The sequence below is a fragment of the Ursus americanus genome, chromosome 2 (assembly GCF_024610735.1).
Source record: "Ursus americanus isolate L20-20 chromosome 2, mUrsAme1.1.p, whole genome shotgun sequence".
Classification (NCBI taxonomy): domain Eukaryota; kingdom Metazoa; phylum Chordata; class Mammalia; order Carnivora; family Ursidae; genus Ursus; species Ursus americanus.
In genome coordinates this window covers 39,306,435-39,329,743 of record NC_142128.1, presented here as the reverse complement: position 1 = coordinate 39,329,743, position 23,309 = coordinate 39,306,435, and the positions used below count along the sequence as shown (strand labels likewise).

Genomic DNA, 23,309 nt, shown 5'->3' with positions numbered 1-23,309 from the left:
GTCACTTCCTGCCCGGCGGTGCTCACGTGACCGCGCGCGCCGCGGAGCGATGGCGGCGAGGCTGGCTGGCGTCCTGTTGCTGCTGGGGCTCGCGGCGCGAGGTTAGTGTCGCTGCGCCCCGGGGCCCCTCGCGTGCGCCCCCCCCGCCTCCCGCCCGCCTCCTCACCGCCCCGTTTCCCGCAGGGCCGGCGCCCGCGGCTGCCGCCAAGATGAAGGTGGTGGAGGAGCCCAACGCGTTCGGGTGAGCGGCCCCGCGGGGCGCGGCGGGGCGCGGAGGGACAGCCCAGAGCCCGGTTCCCCCTGACCCTGCCGCTTGTCGCAGGCTCAACAACCCGTTCCTGCCCCAGACCAGTCGCCTGCAGCCCAAGAGGGATCCTTCACCCGTATCTGGTGAGTGCGGGACCCTGACTGCGGACATGGGGGTGGCCAGGGAGGGGAGCGGGGAGCCGGCGCGGGTTCCCGGCTCGGGTGGACAGGGGCAGCCTGGAGGAGGGGCCCTGAAAGGGCCGGGAGGCTCGTGCAGTCGTTTCGCAGCCTTTCAGAATTTGAGCGCACTAGCGTTACTATTCAGAACGTTCTAGTACGAGTTGAACAGTTACCCCGGATTTAGACCCCTTGAATTCCTTTTGTGGAGGTGATCTCCGTTAATAGTTTGGCACAGATGGCTTTTATGCTTTTACGTGCGTAAGCGTCCAAGGAAGAACGTGCATTAATGTTTTGGTGCGTTCTGCCGCTGTTTTTTAGAGCGTATTTTTTGCCTGTTTTTGAGCACGAACTACACAGGTTTGCTCATTTGCTGTTGCTCAGTGCGTGTCTTCATGGTGGTGAACACCGGCCTTCACTCTTCTCACTTGATGCTTATAAGGTCTTTTATAGGATGGCGCTGCGTTCCTTTGTCTTCAGACGTGTTGTTTGTTTGTTGGCCATTAGAAGCAATGCTGTGGAGAACATCCCTCCTACGGATTGTGTCTCTCTGCGCCGTGTGCGTGGTTTCCTAAGGCAGGGTCCCAGAAGTGGAATCCCTGGGTCGTTAAATGAGAAATCCGGGAAGCAAAAACCCAGTAATGTTTTTTATTGAGCACTACTGTGTGTTAGGGTCTGTGGTGGGAATGCAGAAATGAGCAAAACGTAGAGAGCGTGTTCTGCCGGAGGTGACAGTCCAATGGGGGGAGAGCGTGTGCCGGCCGGTAAAGAAGTAGGTGAAATGCTTGATGATGAGAAATACCGTGTAGGTCGGGGAAAGCAGAGAAGAGTGTGGGTGAAGAGGTGAGTGTTGCTTTGGGGATTGCCATTTTATTTATTTTTAATTATTATTAAGTAAACTGTACACTCAGTGTGGGGCTCCAACTTGCGACCCCAAGATCAAGAGTCCTGTGCTCTAGGGACTGAGCTGCTGGGCGCCCCTTGGGATTGCCATTTTAAATAGGGGAGTCAGGAAAAAGCTGAGAAATGACATTTGGGTCAGAAGCTGAAGGAGGAAAGGAAGTGAGGGGGGCATGGGGATACCTGGGAAGAGGGGTCCAGCAAGAGGGGCTAGGTAAAGGCCTCCAGCAAGGACCCCCAAGCCAGAGGGCTTGGGGATGGGTAGGATGAAATCGGAACAGATGTGAGCTTTCACTCTAAACAGATTTATCCCTGCTTTTTATTACGAAAAGTTTTGAAAAGAAAAATGGGGAAGTGGGACCGTGAACACCAGTGTACCCTGTGTCTCCATGAACAGTTCACATTTGCCTGGTCTTCCCTTCTGTTATTTTGAAAAAAGTGAATTTCCATTTTGTTGAACCATTTGAAACTAGGTTACAGACATTATGACACTTTATCCCTAAATAGTTCCAGTATGGATCCCCCACCCCCCAAAATTAGCAGTAAGTGTGTAATGTAAACAGTTGTCTCAATGTCCTCAACAGCTGTCCTCACCCCACCCCCGGCCCAGGATTAGTCAAAGATCACACATGTATTTGGTTAATCAGGTGTCTGTAGTCTTAAATCTGGAACAGGTCCCTCTACACTGTACCCCCTTTAAAAAAGGCTTTCATGACCTTGACCTTGGAGGAGTCCGGGCCAGTTGTCTTACAGAATGACCTCCTGGATTGCTCTGGTTTAGGTCATTTGCCTTGTTCTCCTTTCTTTGGTGTGTGCTCTGTGAGTGGGGGGATAGGCTGATGCTCGATTACAGTCAGGTGGTCAAGTTCAGCGGTCTGGCCACGGATCCTTCCTAGTGAGGCAGTGGACCACCTGTGGCCTCATGTGGGAGGCAGTGCTTGGCCGTGGCGCAGCATGGCCAGGGTCTCTCCCCCGTCGACACGGGCTTCTGCCTCTGCCCTTGGTACGCAGGCTTCAAGCTGCCCCTGGGCTCTAAGTGACCCCTGTGCCCGGGAGCCTCACGCTGTATGCGGAGGGAGGAGGAGAGTGCGCGCCCACTGTCTACCTCTCTCAGGACTTCTCCGTCTCCTAGCTGATGGTCCCCGCAGAGAAGACCCTTCCTCTCCCCTCCTTTCTTTTTTCTTTTTGAAGATTATTATCGGCTCATAGTGAAACTCTTTTAATGAGCTATAGTTGACACATTCAATTTGATGAAGTGTGACAGTGGACCACATCCATGTCCTTGTTGCCTGAAACAAGGTGGGGAACAGTTCCATCACCCAGAAAATGAGTGCGCTCCTTTCCAAATCCTCCTCCTCCATACTCTCTAGTGTCTGTCACTGTAGGCGAGTCCTCTGTGCTTGGCCCCCAGCTACATGGAGTCCCAGAGCATATGTTCCTGTGTCTGGTTTCTTTCTGGCCGCGTGTTTCAGGGATTCATCCGTGTCGTTTGTCTGTCACTGTGCTTTTTTACTGGTGAGTACATGTAAAAACTCAGCTTGAGTATGGCCCGTGGTTGATTCTGTCATGCCTCCGTCAGCGTCCTGGTGGAGCTGTTGAGCCACAGCTGGGTAAGCGCTGGGAGAGGTGCGTGACCCCACATGGACCGTGGACTAGGAATTTTGCAACTTCTTGTTAAGTCTTGTTATTTCAAGAAAAAAAGCATACACACATATATATGTGTTTATGTTGGAGGGTCCATGTGACTTTAAGTTTCCAATTGAAATGTAGTTTTACAGGGTTGGAGGTTTTTCCTTCCCTTTTCTAACATTGAAAAGCTGGGTTCCTTAATCACATAAATATATTTACTGGCTTACTCCCATAATTATGTAAAATAGCTTTGGGGTTGTAATAACACTACTACTAATAACTGTGAAACGAGTGGCTGAAGTTTGAGTTTTGATGCAGTTCATCTTAGGGCGCGTCCAACCAGAGCCGACGTCAGAGCTCTGCGGTGTAGGCCGAGCACGTCTGTGTCTACTCATCACTTTGACAAGCACTTTAGGTGTGTCTGCCTGTGCTCCGCACTAGTGCCCGCTGTGCATCTCTTTCACTTTGGATTTTCACTTAACTCTAAAACCTTTTAAGTTTGTTTGTTTGTTTTAAGATTCATTTATTTTAGAGAAAGCGCTTACGAACAGGGTGGGGGGGGCGGGGAAGGGCAGAGAGAGAGAGAATCTCAAGCAAACTGCTCACTGAGCCCGGAGCCCCACCCGGGGCTCGATGCCACGACCCTGAGATTATGACCTCAGCCGAAATCAAGAGTCGGATGCTCTACCGATGGAGCCCCCCAGGCGCCCCAATTTTTACTTGAGTTTAAACAGTTCTGTGATAGGGCCGGTTTGGAGCAGGCGGGAAAGTGGAGGGAAGGACATTGAGGCCCCGGGTCCCGGCACTCAGCTGCAGCCTAAGCTCTGTTCTCACAACTTGGCTCATTTGTAAATCTTCTGGCGTGCACGTCCTGAGCGTGTAGCCACACTTTAAAAAAAGCACGAATTCCTTCAATAAAGACCCTGTCAGTGCTTTAGGTTTCTAATAGCCTCACATCTGCTTTGTCTGAGTCGGTGTTTCTGCTCTGTGTGTTGCGGCCTCGTGGACCTGGTCTCTGAAGCTATAGGTCCCCTCCCTGTTTCCTCGAAATTTCTTTATTGAAGAAACTGGGTCATTCGTTCCCCACATTCTAAATTTTGTTCATTTGTGTTCCCGTGGTGCTTAACATTTCTTCTTCACGTTACCTGGAATAAAGACGGTTGTTTTTTATCCTTTTCAATCTGGTGCCTCTCGTTGGTTTTTCTTGTCTCTTGCACCGGCCAGGCCTCCTTTGCTGTTTGAGAGCCGGTGTCCCCTTCCTCGCTCCTTGTCCCTCTGTTGGCTGTGGCGGCTGCCCTTAGGTCGAGGACGTTCCCTCTGCTCCCTGCTGAGTTTTCACGCACAAGTGGATGGGAATTTTGTCAAACGCTTTTCTGTATCTGTGGAGATGATCAGAGAGTTGCTTTCTCGGGCTGTTTACACCGAGGTTAGCGTGCATTTCTGAATGTTGAGCCAATCTTGTATCCTTGGAATGAACCCCACTCGGTCATGAGTACGCATGTTTTATATATTGCTGGATTTAAATCGCTAATTATTTCTGACCTGCTTTTTATTTCTAGAATTTCAGTTCTTTTTTCTATTTTCTACATAACTGCTGAGATTTTCTGTTTATCCTTACTGTTTGGCTTTACTCCCTTGAACACGTCGTAATAACTTTTAAATTCCCTTCTGCTTCCTGCATCTGCACCGTGTGGGGCTTGACCTGCAGTGGTTTTCCTTTTCTTTCAGGTGCGGGTCGCACTGCCCGCCTGCTCACACGTCTCCTATTTTTGGAGTAAGTTCTTGACGCAGGCTGGGCTGTGCTGCTTTGAAGAGTGTGGTCTGTTCAGGCAGATCTGAGCCCACGCACAGGCCCTGCTGGGTCTCTGGCTTTGCAGGCCTCCCCTCTGTGTGCGTGCAGCACTGGGCTCCGGGGCCCCGCAGAGCTTGTAGGCAGTTTAGGGCTCCCCTGTGGCATGTTGTTGTTGTTTTTTAATATTAAAAAATACATTTATTTATTTTAGAGCGAGTGAGCGGATGGAGGGGCAGAGGCAGAGGGACAGAGAGAGAGACTCTTAAGCAGACTCCACACTCAGCACAGAGCCCCACACGGGGCTCAATCTCAGGACCATGAGATCATGACCTGAGCTGAAACCAAGAGTTGGACGTTTAACCGATTGAGGCACCCAGGTGCTCCTAAGATTAAAAATATGTAAAGTGTTCTTCATAAATATTTTTAACATTTTTTTCCCAACTAAAAAAACCAGAATGGACAGCATAAACATGGTTTAATAGATTATATTCATGGCTTAGGAAAAATCACCTGACAGCTCCCTGCTCAGCGGGGAGTCGGCTTCTCCCCTCCCTCTGCCCCCCCCACCCCACATGTGCATTTTCTCTCAAATAAAATCTTTAAAAAAATTACCCAACAAAAATGTAAAGACTTTCAAAACAGGTGGACAGGGTGAATGTTAAGTTATTCCAAGACTTGTAAATCGTACCATTGTACCAGAGGTCAGACTATTCTCCTGCAAAGCATGCCCAAGAAGTGTGGGGTGTCTGCAAGTGAGGCAGAAAGAGCCTCCCTGGGGCGTCTGCCTTCAGCTCAGGGCGTGATCCCAGGGTCCTGGGATCGAGCCCCACGTCGGGCTCTTCCGCTGGGAGCCTGCTTCTCCCTCTCCCACTCCCCCTGCTTGTGTTCCCTCTCTCGTGGGCGGTCTCTCTCTCTCTGTCAAATAAATAAAATCTAAAAAAAAAAAAGAAATAGCTGTTTCCGGACACCTTATTGGAACATTCCTTCAGAAAGCAAACCTAATATTTACTGGCCTACTGATTAATAAGGTTTTTAATGTAGTTGTTTCTAAAGATGTAAAAAGAAGACCTGAGAATACTACCGTCGAAGCCAGTGACGCTCTGGGCATCGCGCGTGCAGTGGGGAGCTGGTGCTGGGGGCGCAGGGCCTCCGTGGGGCTGCGTGCCCCAGGCTGGGTCTGTTCTGGGTGACTTCAGAAACTCTTAAGACACCACTTTTTCAGGACTACCCCTTACATACTTACTTATTTATATATATATATAATTTTTTTTTTTTAAAGATTTTGTTTACATGGGAGAGAAAGAGCACACGAGCTGGGGGTGGAGGTGGGAGCAGCAGGCAGAGGGAGAAGCAGGCTCCTCACATGGGAGCCCCACATGGGGCTTGATCCCAGGACCCTGGGATCATGACCTGAGCCAAAGGCAGACGCTTCACCGACTGAGCCACCCAAGCGCCCCCCTTTTTAGAAAATACTTATTCCCAAACTAGCTCTAACGTGATTGAACAAATGTACGATCTGTAAAAATGTTGAGAGAACAAACACCAAAACTCTGTACCGGGCCGAAGAAAATGGCACCAGCGGTTTCCATGCAGCCGGGCCCTCAGCTTGGGGGACGCACGTCCCATGGGCGCTGCTGTACTTCAGTCTGAAGCTGTGAATCGTGTGTTCTCAAGAGAGCGAGTCTTTTCTGAGAGCTCGCTTTCACCTGGAATAACTGATGCGTAGACTTAAGGGTTCCGACCTGCAGTGATGTGTACATTTTTAAAAGCGGTCCCACTGGACGCTTGACATGTTTGCATTATGCAGCTTAAATAGTTTCCTACAAAATAGTTTAAAGCTTAGTTTCATGGAATTGAGGCCGAGCTCTTCATTTTTACCACTCCTCCCCACCGAAATGTGTGTGTCCTTTACTGTGAATCAAGCAGGCTTCCAGAACGAGGTGTCCAAAGGCTGCTTTGGGAAAGGTAAGCGAGGGGCTCGGTCAGGGTTTCCAGGCGACTTGGACGCTCGTGCGGAGCAGCACAGCGACAGCCACGGGGAGCGCGGTCTCGGGAAAAGCTCCTCTGTTCCTGAAACTTCGCTTTTTAAAAGCCGTTAGTATTTCTTCCAAAACAAAACCTTTAATGTGAGAATCTTGAGTTTTGTGAAAATAATGTAGTGCAAGGATTTTCTTTAAGCTAACAATTAAAATCAAAACTCAAAAGGTCAGAGACCTGGGAGCGAGCCAGTGGTTCTAATGAAGATCCGCTGTTTTGTAAAGTCTGTCATTTCAAATACAGTGAATATCAGCACAAAGTCACAACAGTTACACCGCACAGTTTCCAACCTCTTACTGAATTTTTAAAATCCACTAGTTTGAGCATGTGAGGAACACAAGAAATACAGTTGAGGAAAGTTCTATGAAAAAATTTCCTATCATTCAGTATGACAGAAGTAATCTCTTTCAGCAATTAAACATAATTCTAAAAGGGAATGTAAGTTAATCATGGATCTAAAAGAGCTGAAAGCAACACAGGTGAGCACTGTGCTCGGACATTCGGACCCCGAGCACCGGCCCGCTCAGGACTGATCACAGCTGGCGGCAGGTCCCACAGGACCCAGAGTTCACGGGCGGAGCTGCCACGTTTTCCAGAACGTGAGCTTTGCTCTTGGTCTTGTGTTTTCAGAATGGAAGACCAAAAATAATCAGTCGTTCGCCCAGACCGTACTGCGCCCAGGGCTCTGATGTCCTAGCAAAGCAGGGAGAGAAGCACCCCCGGTGTGGGGCAGGGAGAGCCCCATGGGGGCCTGCCTCCGTCTTTTCCAGCAGGAGACAGCGAGGAAAATACTGGAGACATTCATGTCTTTTTTTTTTTTTTTTAAGATTTTATTTATTTATGTGAGAGAGAGACAGCCAGCGAGAGAGGGAACACAGCAGGGGAGAGGGAGAGGAAGAAGCAGACTCCCAGCCGAGGAGCCCGATGTGGGACTCGATCCCGCAACGCCAGGATCACGCCCTGAGCCGAAGGCAGACGCTTAACGACTGCGCTACCCAGGCGCCCCGTGGAGACATTCATGTCTTCTAAGCAAGACGGCACACGCAACAGCGAGCCAGCTGCCTTCTCCCTGATGCAGCTGAACAGCTCATCTGACTTGTAGTTTCCAAAAGTAAAAATGGTATTTTTAAGTTTATTTACTTTTTTAATAATCACCACACTCAGAGTGAGGCTCAGACTCACAGCCGGAGAACCCGAATAACGAGCTCTTCCCACTGAGCTAGCCAGGAGCCCCTCAGATTTCGGTTCTGAAACTGAGTGATGATAGGACTACTTGATATAAAGCGAAGTGTCAGATACAAAGGAACGTCACTGACTTGGTTTCTAAAACCAGGGCTGTTTTCTTCTCCAAGAGCTGTGTGCGCGGACTGGTTCTCAGACACCAGCACAGCGACCCCCTCCCTGGTGCTTCCTGCCGAATTCTGTCAAGTACACGTTTTTGCCTCAAGGAGTTGAAGGGCTGATCCTAAAACACTGTAAATGCTTTTCAGCAGTTACCCTCCGTCCGCTCTGAGCGGTGAGGCCGCCGTCCTTCCCGGGGGGTGACCTTCAGCAGGAAACTGCTGGGGCTTATCCTCGGGGCCCACTGCCGCCTTGTGTGGGCCGACTTCCCAGCCGCTGGGTCGGCCCCATTGTCCCCGTCGCTCTGGTCCGTGACACCGGGGTGGGCTTGTCTAGGCCCGGCCCCCGCGCTCCGGAGCGCCCTGTGGGGGGAGGCTCGGCCTGGTGTCGGCGGCCTTGGCCTCCGATCTGGGTCACGTTCTTTCCTGCTTCCTGCGCAGATGAGGTCAGAACTCTCAGGGCCGTTAGGTTCACTCGTGGGAGTCCGCGTGCTCCCATCGGTCAGCGGGGTTGTCCTGAGTCGCGTGCCTCACTGTGTCCCGCGTGGCGCACTTGCTCTGGGCTTACCGTAGGGACTCCCAGTCATCCTTCACCTGTGACAACGTGAGCGCGTTCGTAGGGTGCGCTCGGACCGGTCTGCCCGCCTCTCCCCATTGCTGGCGCTCCCTGTGAGGGGCCTGCTGGTTGGTCCTTTTTAAAATTGAGGTAAAGTGGATCTAGAACAGATAGTTCCAGGCGTACAACGCACGGTTCGGCATTTGTGCGTATTGCAAAATGATGGCCACAGTATGTTCCTCCGCATCCTGACGTTTGTCGTCTTCCCGCGTGCACGTGCGTGCGTCCTCACGGGTGTGCAGTGAGATCTCCTTGTGGGCTCAGTGGTTTCCCTGGTGACCACTCTCTCTGTGTCCCAGGGACTATTGATGGAACTTCTTTAGAGAACTCTCGAGTCAGTCCTTGGCCCATTTTAGACTGAGGTCGTTGGGGAATGTGGTGGTGTTGCTACAGTTCTTTGTGTGTCCTGGATATTATTACCCCACTAGAAGTGTGATTTGCAAGTATTTTCTTGCATCCTGTGGGTTGTGTCTTTCATTCTCTTGATGGTGCCGTCCGATGCACAGATGTTCTAGACTTCCAAGTCCCAGTCATCGGTTCTGTTTCTTAGAGTGCCTTTGGGGTCATAGCCAAGAAGTCATCGCCAAAGCCAGTGTCCTAAGGATTTTCCCCTCTGTTTCTCTACTAAGCTTTTTATTTAGGGCTAACCTCAAATCCATTTTGAGTTTGTTTTTTTTTTTAAGATTTTATTTGACAGAGTGAGACAGCCAGCAAGAGAGGGAACACAGGCAGGGGGAGTGGGAGAGGAAGAAGCAGGCTCATAGCGGAAGAGCCTGATGTGGGGCTCGATCCCACAACGCCGGGATCACGCCCTGAGCCGAAGGCAGACGCTTAACCGCTGAGCCACCCAGGCGCCCCTTGAGTTATTTTTGTATACGGTGTAAAGAAAGGTTCCAGTGTCGTCCTTCTGCGTCTGGATAGTTTCCTGGAACCATTTACTGAGCAGGTGGTCCTTTCCCCACTGAATGGTCTTGATGTCAGATCATAGGAACGGGTTTTCAGGACTGTTTGTGGGCCCTGTGCTCCGTCGCCCCAACTGCGTGCACGGCGGCACTGCACTGTTTCAGTCTATGGCTTTGAAGCACATTTTGAAATCAGGGATTACGTTTTTCAACTTTGTTCTTTTACAAGATAGTTTTGCCTATTTGGGGTTCTTTGAGATTCCGTTTTCATTTTAGGATGGGTTTTCCTATTTCTGCAAAAAAATGTTACCGGGATTTTGATACAGATTGAATTAGGTCACTTAGGGTGACCTAATTAGGTCACATTTTAAGAGTAAGTTTTCCTATCTGCGAACGTGGCATCTCTCCTTTCACTTCACTTATTTAATTTCAGTCCATTCTGTAGTTTGTACAAGTATTTTGCCTTTTTGGTTTATTCCCACTATTTTCTTTTTGACGCTCTCGTAGCTGGAATTGTTTCATGTCCTCTCTGGGTGGTCGGTGCAGGGAACACACCTGGTGTTAGGGTTGTGTCCTGCAGCTCTGCACACAGACTTGCGGACTCTCGGGTGTTCTCCATACACAATCGTGACAATGTAGTTTTATTTCTTCCTTTGCAACTGGGATGCCTTTGGGTTTTGCCTGTTGCTCTGGCTAGAGCTTGCAGTGCGGGGTCGGAATGGGGTGCAGCGCAGTGCACATCCTCCGTCTCGTGTGGATCTGACGAGCACGTGGGGTCGGCCTCGGTGGCCTCCGTCGTGGTGCCAGGTTCCTGCTTTTCCTCGTTTGTGGACTGTGTGTCATGAGAGGGGTTGAAGTCTGTCAAGTGCTGCTTTCTCCAACAGCTGAGTGGCCATGGGTCCCCCTTCCTTCTGCTAATGGATTCTCTTGTATTGACCGTTGGAGTTGGAAGCATGCTCGTGTCCTGGGGATGAACCCCACTTGTGTAGGGTCCTTTTAATGTGCTGTGGAGGTGCGTCTGCTGTTGTTTCCGTGGAGGATTTTCTGCATCTGCGTTCGTGATGGATCTGCGTGACTTTGGTGCCAGGGTGACGCTGGCCTCGGAGGCTCTGGGAACGCGTGAGGAGGACTGGTCAGCTGGGTTTCTAGGGATGTGTCCGTTTCACAAGGGCTGTCCGTTGGTCGGTGTGCATTTCTCGTAGTAGTCTCGCATTTCTGCCGAACTGGCAGTGTCCCTGCTTTCATGTCTGATTTTAGGAGTTCCACTGTGTGTGGACTGTCAGTCCAGCTAAAGGCACATGAATTTTGATTTTTTTTTAATTTAAAGATTTTATTTATTTGACAGAGAGACAGCCAGCGAGAGAGGGAACACAGGCAGGGGGAGTGGGGGAGGAAGAAGCAGGTTTCCAGCGGAGGAGCCTGATGTGGGGCTCGATCCCAGAGCGTTGGGATCACGCCCTGAGCAGAAGGCAGACGCCCCAGGATTTTGATCTCTTAAAGAACCAGTGTCGGGTTTACTGATTTTTGTCTCTGCTCCAGCCTGTATTATGCTGTCCTCCTCCTGCTCTGGGTTGAGTGTGCTTTGTCTCCTTCCTGAAGGTGGCAGGAGTCGGGGTCTGGTTTGTCGCCCGTGCCGGAGCTGCAAACCCCCCTTAGCACTGCTGGTGCCGCGCCACGTGAGCTCTAGAACCCTGGGCTCGCTGTTTCTGCCTGAGTGTTTTCTAATTTCCCTTGTGAGTTCCTATCTGACCCAGTGGCTGAGATGATAATTCCCATATTTATGCGAAGCCCCGCCCCCCATGTTCCTGCTGTGAGCTCTGCTTTCCATTGTGATCAGGAAGGAAAGTGTGTGGTTATAACCGGAGTAAGGTTCGTAAGAACTTGAATGGAGTGTCCTTGGTCTCCTGACGACTTCCTGCTTAGGGTCTGTTTGCTGTGGGGTCTGTCGCGCCCGACGGTCTGGGGCCGGCCTAGGGGGCACTTGTGCCCGGGGCCAGTGCTTGCCTTCGGAATGCGCTTGAGAGGACGGACTGCCTGGACCCAGAGCGGCACAGCTGGTGGCTTCTCTGTCCCTCGTTTCCCGTGTTACTCTATGGACGTTTTCTTCCAGGTGACAGGCTTGATTTCACTCTCATTTCCACTTGTGTGTATCTCATGGCTATTTTCTCTGTGGAAACCATGGGGGTTGATAACATCAGAAGTTATTAAATTCTAATTTGAATTTTTTCTATTTTCATCCCATACAAACAGTCCCGTAAGGTCCACCCCTCCCCCAGCCTGTCACCCATCCACGGGTGACCCCCTTGGACACTGGGTGGCCACCAGCAAAGGACTGTGGTGACGGGTCGTGCATCAGTGTTCCAGAGTCTGTAGGTTGACCATCACACAACCCTCCCGGCCGTGCAGCTTGGCCCTGGATTTGCGCTGACTGGAGAAGCGTCCAGACCTTGTTCTGTCTGGAGGGGCACCCCGCAGCCATCAGGAACCCCTCCGCGGGCACCCCGGCTGTCTTCACTCTGCCCCGTAGGGGTTGGGCCGGTCCGGGTGCGGCACCGTCGAGCTGCCCTCTGGCCCGCAGGCGTCCGTGCAGGGCCCCACCGAGCTCACAGACGTTGCCTGCGTGAGGGTCTCCTTGGGGAGGGTCGGAGCTTGCCGGGCTCGCAGTCCAGCGAGCCTCCTGCATCTGTAAATTCGTGTCTTCTGTCCTGCTGGGAAGTTTCTGTCCTCGGCCCTGCCGCTGGTCCCTGGCTCCCGTCTGCTCAGATGGTGCTGGGCCTTCCTGTGGGTTCTGCACTCGGCTCGTGCTTTTCATCTCCAGCGTTTCTCTCTCGGTTTCTTCCTGTAATAGCTGTTTTTGTCCCTAATCTTGTAGTCCCTGAAGCATATTTAAGACGGTTTGGAAGTCTCTCCTCAGTCCAGCACCTGGGCTATACTCCTGGGAGGGTTGTCACCTTTTCCTGGTGCTTTGTACGTACGCGTTGTGAGGACTGGTGGAAAACCGGGCTCCGTGCTGGGGCTCCTCGTCAGCCGTGTGCGCATGGCTGCTCTCGAAGGCCTGCCTTTCTCTGTCTCCCCCCACTGCTCCCCGGCGCCTTCGGGTGCCCTGTTGTGGATGTCCCCCCCATAAGCTCCTGCAAGGCTCTGCACCCCCTGCGGCTTTCGTGAGCTCTGCTCGCCTCTCCTGCTTGAGATCCGAGTTCGGCAAATCAGGGACCGCTGCTCGGGCAGCCCCTGCCAGTTGGAGACTTGCAGACGCCCCAGAACTGGTCCCACCAGCTTGAAGGTTGCCTGGTACTTGCTTGATTGCCGTCCCCCTCTGTGCCCCAGAACCTCCCGTCAGGTTGGTTCAGCTGGTTTCTGGTTCTTCTGATGCTTTCCTGACATCACTCAGGCTCCTGTGCTCCCGTCTCGAGTTTAAACTGACCTGCCTTTCCCCGGAAGGTCTAGTCCCGTGGGCCGTGCGCGCGCCTGCATTCCACGCCGGACTCAGCCTCTTGTGCTCTCTTCCAGGGCCTGCGCACCTCTTCAGGCTTTCTGGCAAGTGCTTCAGCCTAGTGGAGTCCACGTGAGTGAGGGGCGGTGCTGGTGGGGGTGGGGGCCGGGGCCCCCCTGACGCGCCTGTGCCCCCAGGTACAAGTACGAGTTCTGCCCGTTCCACAACGTGACACAGCATGAGCAGACCTTCCGCTGGAACGCCTACAGCGGGATCCTGGGGTGAGCCGGGGGCGGGCAGGTGGTCCCGGGCCCCTGGGCTGGTGGCCCGTCCCCCCTCATGTGCTCTGCTACCCCCTCAGCATCTGGCACGAGTGGGAAATCTCCAACAACACCTTCGGGGGCATGTGGATGAGGGACGGCGACTCCTGCCGCTCCCGGAGCCGGCAGAGCAAGGTGGGCCTGCGGGACGGGTCGAGGACGCGGGGACCCCGCTTCCCGCAACCTGCCCACCACGGCTTCCGCACAGGTGGAGCTTACCTGTGGAAAAAGCAACCGCCTGGCCCACGTGTCTGAGCCAAGCACCTGTGTCTATGCGCTGACGTTCGAGACGCCTCTCGTCTGCCACCCACACTCCTTGTTAGGTAGGACCCTGGGGCAACCCCGGGGTGCAGGTGGGGGCAGAGGAGCTTGGCTCAGTCGGCGTCTATTGGGTTGCAGTGTACCCGGCCCTGCCCCCCTCCCTGCAGCGGCGCTGGGACCGGGCCGAGCAGGACCTGGCTGACGAGCTCATCACAGCCCAGGTGAGGTGTGGGGGGAACACCCCCCCGGCCGGGCGCGGTGCAGCCAGGAGCTGGCGGTGTCCTCCTCCACTGTCTCCAGGGCTACAACAAGTTGCTCAGGGCACTTTTTGAGGATGCCGGCTACCTAAAGACCCCACAGGAAAGTGAATCGGTGCCAGAAGGAGGCGCCAAGGTCCCGGCGTTCCAGACCTTAGAGGACTGCAGTGAGGTAGGGACAGGGAAGGGTGCCTGGCCCCGCGACGGCCGCCACCGCTGGGCCTCACGCCCTGCCCTCCGAATGCTCTGCCGCAGGCGCACAGACAGCTGGCGAAGGAGCTCAGGAGGCTGAAGAGCGTGCTGACCCAGCACGGCATCCCGCACGCCAGGCCTGCGGGTGAGTCATGCCCAGCACGGGGTCCCAGCCCACCTGGGGACCTGCCGCCTGCGGGCCAGGCCCTGTGCTGACTCCTGCCGCTCGGTGTTCTGGCAGAAACTTCCAGCTCGGAGCACGTGGACCCCAAGACACCCACAGACGGGACCGCAGAGCAGCTACGAGGCGACCCGGGACTGCGTGGGAACACCTTGTGACCCGAGACAGGGCCAGGGCAGCACCGGACTGGCGGGGAGAGGAGCAGGTGGGGGCCGCTTCCTCTGCCTCCAGGACCCCGTGGCTCAGCTCAAAGAGGCAGACAAAATAAAGATTCAAAGTTTTAATTCCTGTACTGATTGATAAAAATAATTCATGAATTCTGTAAACCATTGCATAAATGCTGTAGTGTAAAAAAATTTAAACAAGTGTTAACTTGAAACAATTCACTACAAGTAAATGATTGATTGATTACACATTATAAATACTACCTTCTGGGTTAAAATGCCATTCCAGTAACATTCTCACCTAAATACTCAGAACATAGATCGAGGCGTCCATAAATTAACCCACATTAAGCGTCCACATTGAGCCAAGGTCTCTGGCGACCACAGTCACCGCGAACACCAGAGGCGCAGACAGCAGCCACGCCCACCTGCAGGACAGCGAGGCCCCAAACCAGCAGCCCCCGAGGGCCTCGGGACGCATGCAGGGCGGGGTCCCCGCGACGCCGCGGCTCCAGTCTCTCCCACTGCACAGCAAGACCCGACCGGAATAGCTTATACACAGACCTCAAGCTTAACTGTCCTTAGCTGTTTATAATTTGAAAATATCTAGGCTAGGCATTGATAATCAACATTGTCCCGTTTCCCAAAAGACCAAAGGCCTGAAATGGGAAACAAGTGCATAAATATTAATAAAAATAATTTTAAACGGTGATAACAGCACAAAATATACGTCATTTCTAAAAGCTAATAAATCATCACTATCATTAACAAAGTAGATTCACTAAAACCAAGTCAATAGTCACCTTTCGTCGCGGACCAGCTGCAGAACGTCACGGACCCACCTCTCAAACGGCAGAACGATCGGTGCGTCTTAACAAAGGTTTTCAACCTCTTACCATAGCAAATATTTGGTTACTGATAATTTTTACCGAGCCACTTTGCACTTTACAAAATGCTATTAAAAGTCTTTGGCAAAGCCGTGGGGGCCGACACTTCCCGGCCACAGGGGCAGCACCTGCTCCCGCCCCCAGTTGCGGGCTTGGGGGAGCTCTTCCCGCGGCCATCGGCAGCTGCCGCACGGAGAACAGTCTGGCTAAACTACAGACATCCTCTGCTTCTCCCCAGATTTCTAGGAAAAATGACCCAATGCAGACCAGAGAACATTCAAGTCATCACCAAAACCAAACCTGTTCTCAGGAACGTTTCTGCCACGGCCAGGCGGCTGGGCTCTCTCTGCAAGCCTGGGGTCGCCTGAGTGACTCCGCTAATCCCCCGACTACCCCGCAGCCTCGGAGCCTCTCCCTTGCGAGCTGGCATCCGTCCGGCCGCAGGGAGTGGCCGTGGTCAAGTCTCTGGCCTCAGGCCGGCCACGTGGGAGCTGGACACGCTCCCGGCATGCTTGTGAGGCTCCACAGGCTCAGGCACGGCTTTGTAAGATTAACGTGAGCGCCTCCCCCGTCGGGCCCGGGCCGCGCTTCCCCCCAGAGGCGCAAACACACCGAGGGAGGGGCCTCCTCCGCCCCGCGTGCGAGGCTCAGGCACTTAGAAAAGCGGCTGCGGGTCACGGAGCGTGATCGGCTCGGCCCCACTGCCTGGTCCTGGAATATAAAACTCCAGTTAATGTGCGTGTGCTCGCAATCAGGAGTTCCTTTCACAATATTAAAAACCTCTAGATCTTTCAGTATGACTGCTATAAATACTATTTGCACTTAATTTGAAAACTATAAAAAATCCTAGGCATTTCTCACTACTAAACGCTCATTTCATAAGTACTAATTTCAGAATAAGGAATCTAAGATCTTTACCATACCATGAATTAACGATAAACTGATAGGAAATGTCAGTTCATAGTACACATATAAAGCTTCATATTATCGCATATTAAAAAAACACCAACCTAGAAAGCAGCTTATAGCAACTTAGAAGGTCTAACGCCCCCGGTTTACAAAGTGCTTGGCGGGATCACAGTGCGTCAGGCCCGCAAACCCCGTGTCATCGCCGAGCCCGTGGGGCCGCCCGGGCGGGCTCCGGGGCTGCACCCATGAGGTTGGAGAGAGGATGCCGGAGCTTGGGGTGGGGGCGCCGGAGCGGTCACCATGGGAGGGGCTGGCCCTCGCAGTAGGGGCAGGGGGGTGCGCCCGCGGCGCACGGCTCGCAGAGCACGCGGTGCTGGCAAGGCTGCAGGACGCCGCCACGGGCCGGCTCCCGACACACGGCGCACTGCTTGGCTCGCAGCTGGAAGATCACCTGCAGGGCGAGACACAGGTGGTGGTGGGGTCGGGCAGCCTCCCGGGCGGGGGCCCTCCATGTGACGCTGGGGAATGTGGTCCCGGCTGCAGAGTCAGGGCCGGGGGACCCCTCGCAAGACCCCAGGAGCTGAGCTGCCACACCGGCGTGGTAAGGGGCAGCCAGGCAGGTGGCCCCCTTGAAGGGTGAGGCCCAGATAGAGCCCCCCAGTGGACATGCCGTGGCCAGCAAGCTTGAGGGATGGGACTGGTGGGGACCCTGACTCGGGACCGGGGCTTCCGGCCAAGAGAGCAGCCTGGGGGACCGTGCCTCAGCGGCCAGGCAGTCAGGTGTGTGCCTCAGCCACTGGGTGGGGAGAGTGTGTGAGGACCGTGGAACCTTCCAGAGGCTCCAAGTTCTCACAACAGGCCCTGGTGTGGCAGGGATTTATGGCCGAGGGCAGAAAAGGCGAAGGGTGGAAGCACGCAGAAGTGTACCCAGTGACCCTGGGGGGCGACCTCTGTGAGGCGCCACTCTGGCTGTGACCCCGCAGGGCAGGAGGGGTGCCCACCCTGTCCTCAGAGGACAGAGCCAGCAGGAGGGGACAGATGGGTTCTGGAGAGAAAGGCAAAGCCCTGCAGGCCCGGGGAGGGGGGGGGGGGGGCGGGGGGGCGGCGTCCAGAGCCGGAACCAGGACTCACCCCGTCCACGGCTTCCAAGTCTAGGCGCAGCCGGCTCTGCAGGGAGTGCAGCTTGGGGAGAGGGATGGCGCCCAGGTCGGCACAGCACTGCAGGCCCGCCAGCGCCGAGCACAGGCCCCGGCCCTCCAGCTCCTCCTGCAGCCGTCGGAACTGGGCCTCCACCTCCTCCTTCTTCCGCAGCGCCAGCTGCCGCGCGCTGTCTGCCGCCAGGGCCCGCTCCTTCGCCTCCTTCGCCTCCCGCTGCCACGCGTCACAGGCCTGAAACCCGGGAGGAGGGGGTGGTGGGCTGCGGGTGCCCCTTGTGGGTGCGCCGGTCCCGCCCGCCGCTGCCGGCGCTCACCTGCTTCACCTGCTGCCAGGACTCCTCCCACTGCCGGATCTTCCTCTTGGCCTCGTCCAGCTGCCGACGGACGCGGGCCAGCTCTGCGCCGTTTGGACTCGCACTCGAGGAGGGGGCAGGGCCGGTGTTCAGGATGGGGGACGGGCTGGGAGAGAAGCTGCCGGAAACAAAGTCCCAGATGCTCCCGGGGACGCTGTTCAAGCCTGAGCGTGGAGGGGACAGGAGAGGTCACCAGCAGCCGCGCTGAGACTCCACCCCTGGGCCCCGCCGACAGAGACCCCTGCCCCTGACCTTTGCACTGGCCCCTTTTGGCGTTTAAGCAGAAGAGGAAACGAAGTCAGGGCTGTCACTGCGCCAACCCTGGCCCCCGAAACCCCCCTCGCCTCCATCTGGAGGCCCCCGGAGCTGTGGGGGACGCCCACAGGTAGGTGTGTGGGGCCTGAGAGATTAAAATGACACAAATAGCATTTTAAAATACAGTGAGTTACGGGAGATAGTAACGTTTCCCAACAACAAAACACAGAACTGGCGCCGTCACTGTTCACCCGTCGTGTGCTTTGCACTGGGTGTCTAGTGACATCACAGGTCCCGGGGCGTCAGGCCCGCCACCGCTCACAGGTGACGGGCCACTGTGGGGCCACCGTGGTGATGTTACAACAGTGACCCTGACACAGCTTTACACACACAGCCTGTCTTCGCGCCCCCGAGGCACCGCCAGCAGACTGGACAGGGACCCCGCAGGCGGCGGCCGCCCCTGAGATCGGGCAGAGCGACCAGGTGGGGGCACGGCACCCTACTGTCCCCCACCGCAGACATCACGAGGGCAGGCACGTCCCTGCCAGCGCCCGGCTCACCTAAGGAGCTGTAGGATGCAGCCGAGGAGCCCAGTGCTCCGGGCTCCGATTTGAGGGCCGGCGGCTGCTGGGGGGGTGTCATGGCCGAGGAGACGAGAGGCCCCGACAAGGACTGGGAGAGCGAGCTGAGCGGGGAGGTGGACAGCGATGAGGACGAGTGCAGGGATGGGGAGCGGGGCAGGCAGCCCGGGATGGTGACGGGGGCCGAGCCCCCCAGCGACCTCGGACCTGCATGGAGCGGAGGACGCCGAGTTAGCGGGCAGTGGGGGGGGGGCAGCATGCCCTCCGTGCCGGGCTGTGGCGGCTCCTTGGGAAGGGCCGTGGCGGCCGCACCCGGGGCTCTGCGGAGACCACATGGCTGAGACGGAGGGACCTGAAGGGGTCGGGGCTGACTGCAAGCCCACCCGCCTGAGAACCGCCGCAGGGCCGTGTCCGGCCCCGGGAAGCGCCCGCGGTGCGCCCTCCTACCTGTTGGGCCCAGGTCGCCGCTGTCACGCTCCTCCAGCTCTCGGTCTAGGGCTGTGAGGCCGACGTCACGGAGCTGAAGATCCAGCACAGAACCTGGAGAACAGAGTGTCACGTCAGCACGGGGCCACACCGGGCCCCAGTGGGGAGACGTGCTTTCACCCCCCAGACCACGGCGCTCGTACGGTCTCTGGGACCCCGGTAAGCTCTAGGCCCACGTGTTAAAGGAACAGAGGCACAGAATGATGTGGGGTCACACCGCCCAAAGCCTTCCCTCTCCTGCAAGTAGGGGCCTCCCTCCCTTCACCCTGTCCCATCTGACGCCAGACCCTGGGGACCCGGCTCGGTCCCAAAAGCTTCTCAACTCCAGCAGCTGCACAGAGGGCGACTCCGGGAAGGAGCGGCCAGAGGACCTGGCCTCCATGTGACAGCACACACGCCATCCAGCCATGACTCCGGGACACCCGCTGGGCCCGAGCTGCCGCTGTCCCCCCACCCAGGTCTGCACACTGAAGGCACAGCGCAAGGAGGTCGGCGGCACGCTGCACTGCCCCCACCAGGCTCCCCTCCCAGAAGCAGGGGGCCCCCTCCTGTGTGGCTGAGCCTGGCTCCTCTGCTGGCCAGCAAGGCCTCTGAGCCCTGATGCCCGGTCAGATGCATCCAGTACCATCTCTGGAGGCCACAAAGCATCTCCCGTCCCCAGGCCCGACCGCCTTTCCAAAGCCCAGGGGACGCACCGTGGAGGCCCTAGTCAGGCCTGCCTGTCCTGGGCCTGTGAGCCGGGCTTCTGGGGCCTTCTGCCTCTGCCCTGCCTCCAGCTGCCTAGTGTCAAAGTCCCCTGAGCTGTGCCTGACAGAGGACAGCAAGCCAGAACCACCAGGGACAGGAGCCACTGCTCATTTCTGACCATGTCCCGCCCTCGGCTGGGCCCAGACTCCTAGCCGTGTCAGACACGCCGCTGTGCCAGGGACGTGCCAGGAAGCAGCAGGCGGACCGAGACCATTACAAATGACGGTGTTAGACTCTGGGAGCAAAGGCTGAACCAAAGTGGCCGCAGAAAAACCACTACCTCTTCAAATGAAGAGCATTTACCGTAATTACCAGGGAAACATGGGGCAGTACACAGGAAGGGTAAGAGACCTGTGACTTCCGAACCACCCCAGACCTGGGACAGGTGGATTCGCGGGGAGCCGGCCGCAGGACACATGAGGAGCAGACTTGAGGTCCGGCCCCAGTGGGGACCCCAGCCGCGCCATCCCTTCCCCGTCCCTAGGGCTGGTGGGCACCGCTCAGCCCGTGAAGCCCACTGAGCCGGCCCCAGGGACAGCGCCTCACCCCGCCTGGCACCTAGTGGCCCGCCTGAAGGTGGCCCAATGCTGCCTAAGCCCCTAGAGCGCAGGCGCACACCCACTGCCCTCAGGCCTCCGTGGGGGTGGAGGGGAGATGTGGGCTCACGGGGCTGGGACCCCAGGGGCCTGCACCGCCTGGAGAGACCTGTGTGCTCCATCACCGCAGCCGCGTCCGCCCCACAGGCGCAGCCAGGAGCACGGAGCGGGGGCACTGTGCAGGCACGACGCCCCGCAGCCCTGCGTTGGATTCCAGCCCCCAGGAGAATTTCACCAAGGTCAGCCTGCCTCCCCACCCATCGCCCTGGCCTCGGCCCTGCCTGCGCCAAAAGAGACACTCTTCCAACAAAGGTTTATGGGCACGTGCGGGCTCCATCCAGGAAGGAGGTAGGAGTGTCGGGTGGCAGCCAGGCCAGACCCCCCACCTCGTCACCATGAACAGCAAGGAAGCCAAGGAGCTGAGCGTGGGACGTGGGGCCACGGTCCTCTGTGGGGGTGCACAGAAAAGGCCCTGGGGCCAGTACAGCCAGGGAGCCCACTGTGGCACTGGCACCCCCAGCAGTCCCTGCACCCGAGAGTCGCAGGGAGAATGGACAGATGAGTCCCTCAGGGAGACACGGCCCGCCTGGGGCCCGCGCAGCCCCTTCCTCCTGCTGGGCCCCCCCAAACCCATGCTTCTCTGGACTTTCTTTACAGCTCGGCCAGCTCCTTCCTAACTCCCAAGGGCACAGGGGCATTTGCATCCTGGGGCCGCCAAAACCAAACACCGCAAGAGGCGGCTTCCAGCGGCGCCCCACAAATCTGTTCTCGCGGTCGGGAGCTGGAAGTTGAGACCGAGGTACGCGGGGCCGGCTCCCTCCACTGGCTCCAGGGGGGGCTCTGTCCTGCTGGTGTTGCTGGCAACCCCTGGCCGTCTCGGGCTGGTGGACACATCACCCCAGCCTTTGCTTCGGCTGTCACACGGCCATCCCTCCGCGTCTGTGCCAAATTACCTCTTCCTTATAAAGACACATGTCATGGTGGATTAGGACCCATCCGAATGACCCCGTTTTACCTTGACTGCGTCTGGAAAGGCGGTTTCCCGATAACATAACGTTCTTTGATGAGGGCATTAAAACAGACCTGCCTTTTGAGGACACACTATTCAACCCACAATAATGGGGGCCGTGAGCGGTCACCCGCCCCACCATCCTCTCAGGCATCTCCCACACACCAAAGGCCTAGAACTCTTGGGACCCTCCCTGGACAGAACTGCGAACTGCCTGAAGGGTCCACCTGCTCCTGGGGAAGACACCGGACACCTTGACGCCCCTCACGGAAGCCCACCCTTCGCTGACCAATCTCCTCCCCCTTCTTGACATCCTGTCTCCACCTCACTCCAAACTATTGCCAAGTCTTGCCCTCCAGCCTTGCACCCATGCCTCTGTGCCCCTGGGAAAAGGGAGCCACCCCCTCCCCCACCACCTTTCCCGCCCCCTTCCTCCACCGGGGCCCACCTCTCAGCCCTCCCACCCTCTCTGGGGAGCTTGGGGGAGCTGGGGAGCCTGGGAGCCCCTCCACTGGACACACTTGGCTTCGGAAGCCCTAACCCTCAGACGCCAGCGTCCCCCAGCGCGGACACTTTGCCGCCTCCTATCAGGTAGAGGCCCCAGTGCGGCATCAGCAGCTTCTCAAAGTCTGGGGACACAAAGGTGTCCCTCGCTGGTGCACCAGGGCTCACCACTCAGCAGGCGCCCAGCAGGAGCCCTGGGCCCTTCATCCTCGTGAACCCGCGCCAGTGAGAGCCCCAAGCTCCTGCTATCTCTGCAGGCTTCCCCTCATCCCCGACCAGCACTGTTCCAGAAGTGACCTTTCTATGATGCCAATCCCGGCACGTCAAGAGTCCTACCTCTCAGAAAGACTGTGCCCCCTGGTGTGCTGGTGGACACTGGGGCCAGCCCCTGCCCCCACCGCGGCTCTTCCTCGCTCAGCCACACAACACGGCTGTAGGCTACAGCCTGGCAGAGCTCCCATCAGCTCGTCTTATCCTGGGAGAACTTCTGCTCAGCCTCCCAAACCCTTGTTTTGCACATCAGCCCCGACTCTGAGGGCACCTGGACCCTGAGCAGACTCACCTGCTGAAAGCAGGCACCGCCCCCTCCATGTGCCCTGCCCCCACCTCCCCAAACTCCGAGCTGTGGTCGCAAGGATGGAGGCCCAAACCCACCCTTCGTGTGCTGGCCTGGGTCCCAAGCCTGTCCTGGACATGCAGGTCAGCCAGGCCCGATGACATGGACTTAACTTCCAACACCAGGTTAGGCATGGTGTGCTTGAAACCCAACAAAGTTCTAGAAACACTCTGAATAACAAAAGCACAAATGAACTAATGCATGAGGGAGAAGCAGCTGAAGGAGGAACCTCTTCTCACCTGGAAAAGATTTATCTTATTACAGTCCCCCTCCCCCACCCCACCCCATGACTCAGCAGAGATGCCCCCTCCCCCAGCCTCAGGAGCAGAGGGAACACAGAGGGGGGCCAGCCTGCCCATGACAGCAGAGCCAGCGTCCAGGGAAGACCCTTGCCTACTCCACCTCACTGCTCTCTGAGTCAGACCCAGGTCTTCCAGGATATTCTCTCAAAGGAAGAACGGACTTTTAAAAAGACTTGAACACTCAAAATCTAGAGCCAAATTACATAAGCTGTGCCATCTGACCCAGAACCCTCCTTGTCCAACTACCAGAAGCCGCCCAGATGTTCATGAGAAATTAGCGGAGAGCTGCTGAATAACGGCCCTGGCAATTCCCAGACCCTGACGTGACACAGCACATTCAGGAGGAGACGCAGTCCTTCGGGGTCAAGGGACACACAGGGACAGTGTGCACAGTGCACAGAATTAAAGACCAGCACAGGGCAGCCCCGACGCCGGGGGTGCTCCCCTACCAGGGCCGGAT

At 56.2% G+C, this 23,309-nt stretch overlaps 2 protein-coding genes across 7 annotated transcripts in view; one reads left to right on the top strand and one right to left on the bottom strand.

Moving 5' to 3' along the window:
- The first annotated feature begins 4 nt into the window (after nucleotides 1-4).
- GNPTG (N-acetylglucosamine-1-phosphate transferase subunit gamma) lies at nucleotides 5-14,575 on the top strand. The gene is made up of 11 exons (XM_045784767.2): nucleotides 5-101; nucleotides 184-241; nucleotides 323-390; nucleotides 13,150-13,204; nucleotides 13,270-13,353; nucleotides 13,434-13,527; nucleotides 13,601-13,715; nucleotides 13,792-13,874; nucleotides 13,954-14,082; nucleotides 14,166-14,247; nucleotides 14,344-14,575. Exons 1-11 carry the CDS (start codon nucleotides 50-52, stop codon nucleotides 14,439-14,441), a joined length of 918 nt encoding a protein of 305 aa, XP_045640723.1. The 5' UTR covers nucleotides 5-49; the 3' UTR covers nucleotides 14,442-14,575.
- Nucleotides 7,590-23,309, bottom strand: part of UNKL (unk like zinc finger) — a 43,515-nt gene continuing 27,795 nt past the window's right edge. For 4 of the 6 annotated variants that reach the window (XM_045784703.2, XM_045784706.2, XM_045784707.2 and 1 more), the window contains 5 exons: nucleotides 19,037-19,129; nucleotides 18,569-18,796; nucleotides 17,715-17,917; nucleotides 17,375-17,632; nucleotides 7,590-16,694 (listed from right to left, as the gene is read on the bottom strand). In XM_045784703.2, coding sequence (XP_045640659.1) covers nucleotides 16,539-16,694; nucleotides 17,375-17,632; nucleotides 17,715-17,917; nucleotides 18,569-18,796; nucleotides 19,037-19,129 — 938 coding nt within the window. In that variant the 3' untranslated portion in view covers nucleotides 7,590-16,538. The remainder of the gene's footprint in view (nucleotides 16,695-17,374; nucleotides 17,633-17,714; nucleotides 17,918-18,568; nucleotides 18,797-19,036; nucleotides 19,130-23,309) is intronic. The other 2 variants (XM_045784704.2, XM_045784705.2) reach the window with 2 other exon arrangements.

Excerpts from the sequence above, each read along its gene's own strand:
- GNPTG (XM_045784767.2), top strand. The coding sequence starts at position 50 with ATGGCGGCGAGGCTGGCTGGCGTCCTGTTGCTGCTGGGGCTCGCGGCG. Across the intron at positions 13,716-13,791 it reads CCACCCACACTCCTTGTTAG|TGTACCCGGCCCTGCCCCCC; the intron begins GTAGGACCCTGG and ends ATTGGGTTGCAG. Across the intron at positions 14,248-14,343 it reads CCCGCACGCCAGGCCTGCGG|AAACTTCCAGCTCGGAGCAC; the intron begins GTGAGTCATGCC and ends GTGTTCTGGCAG.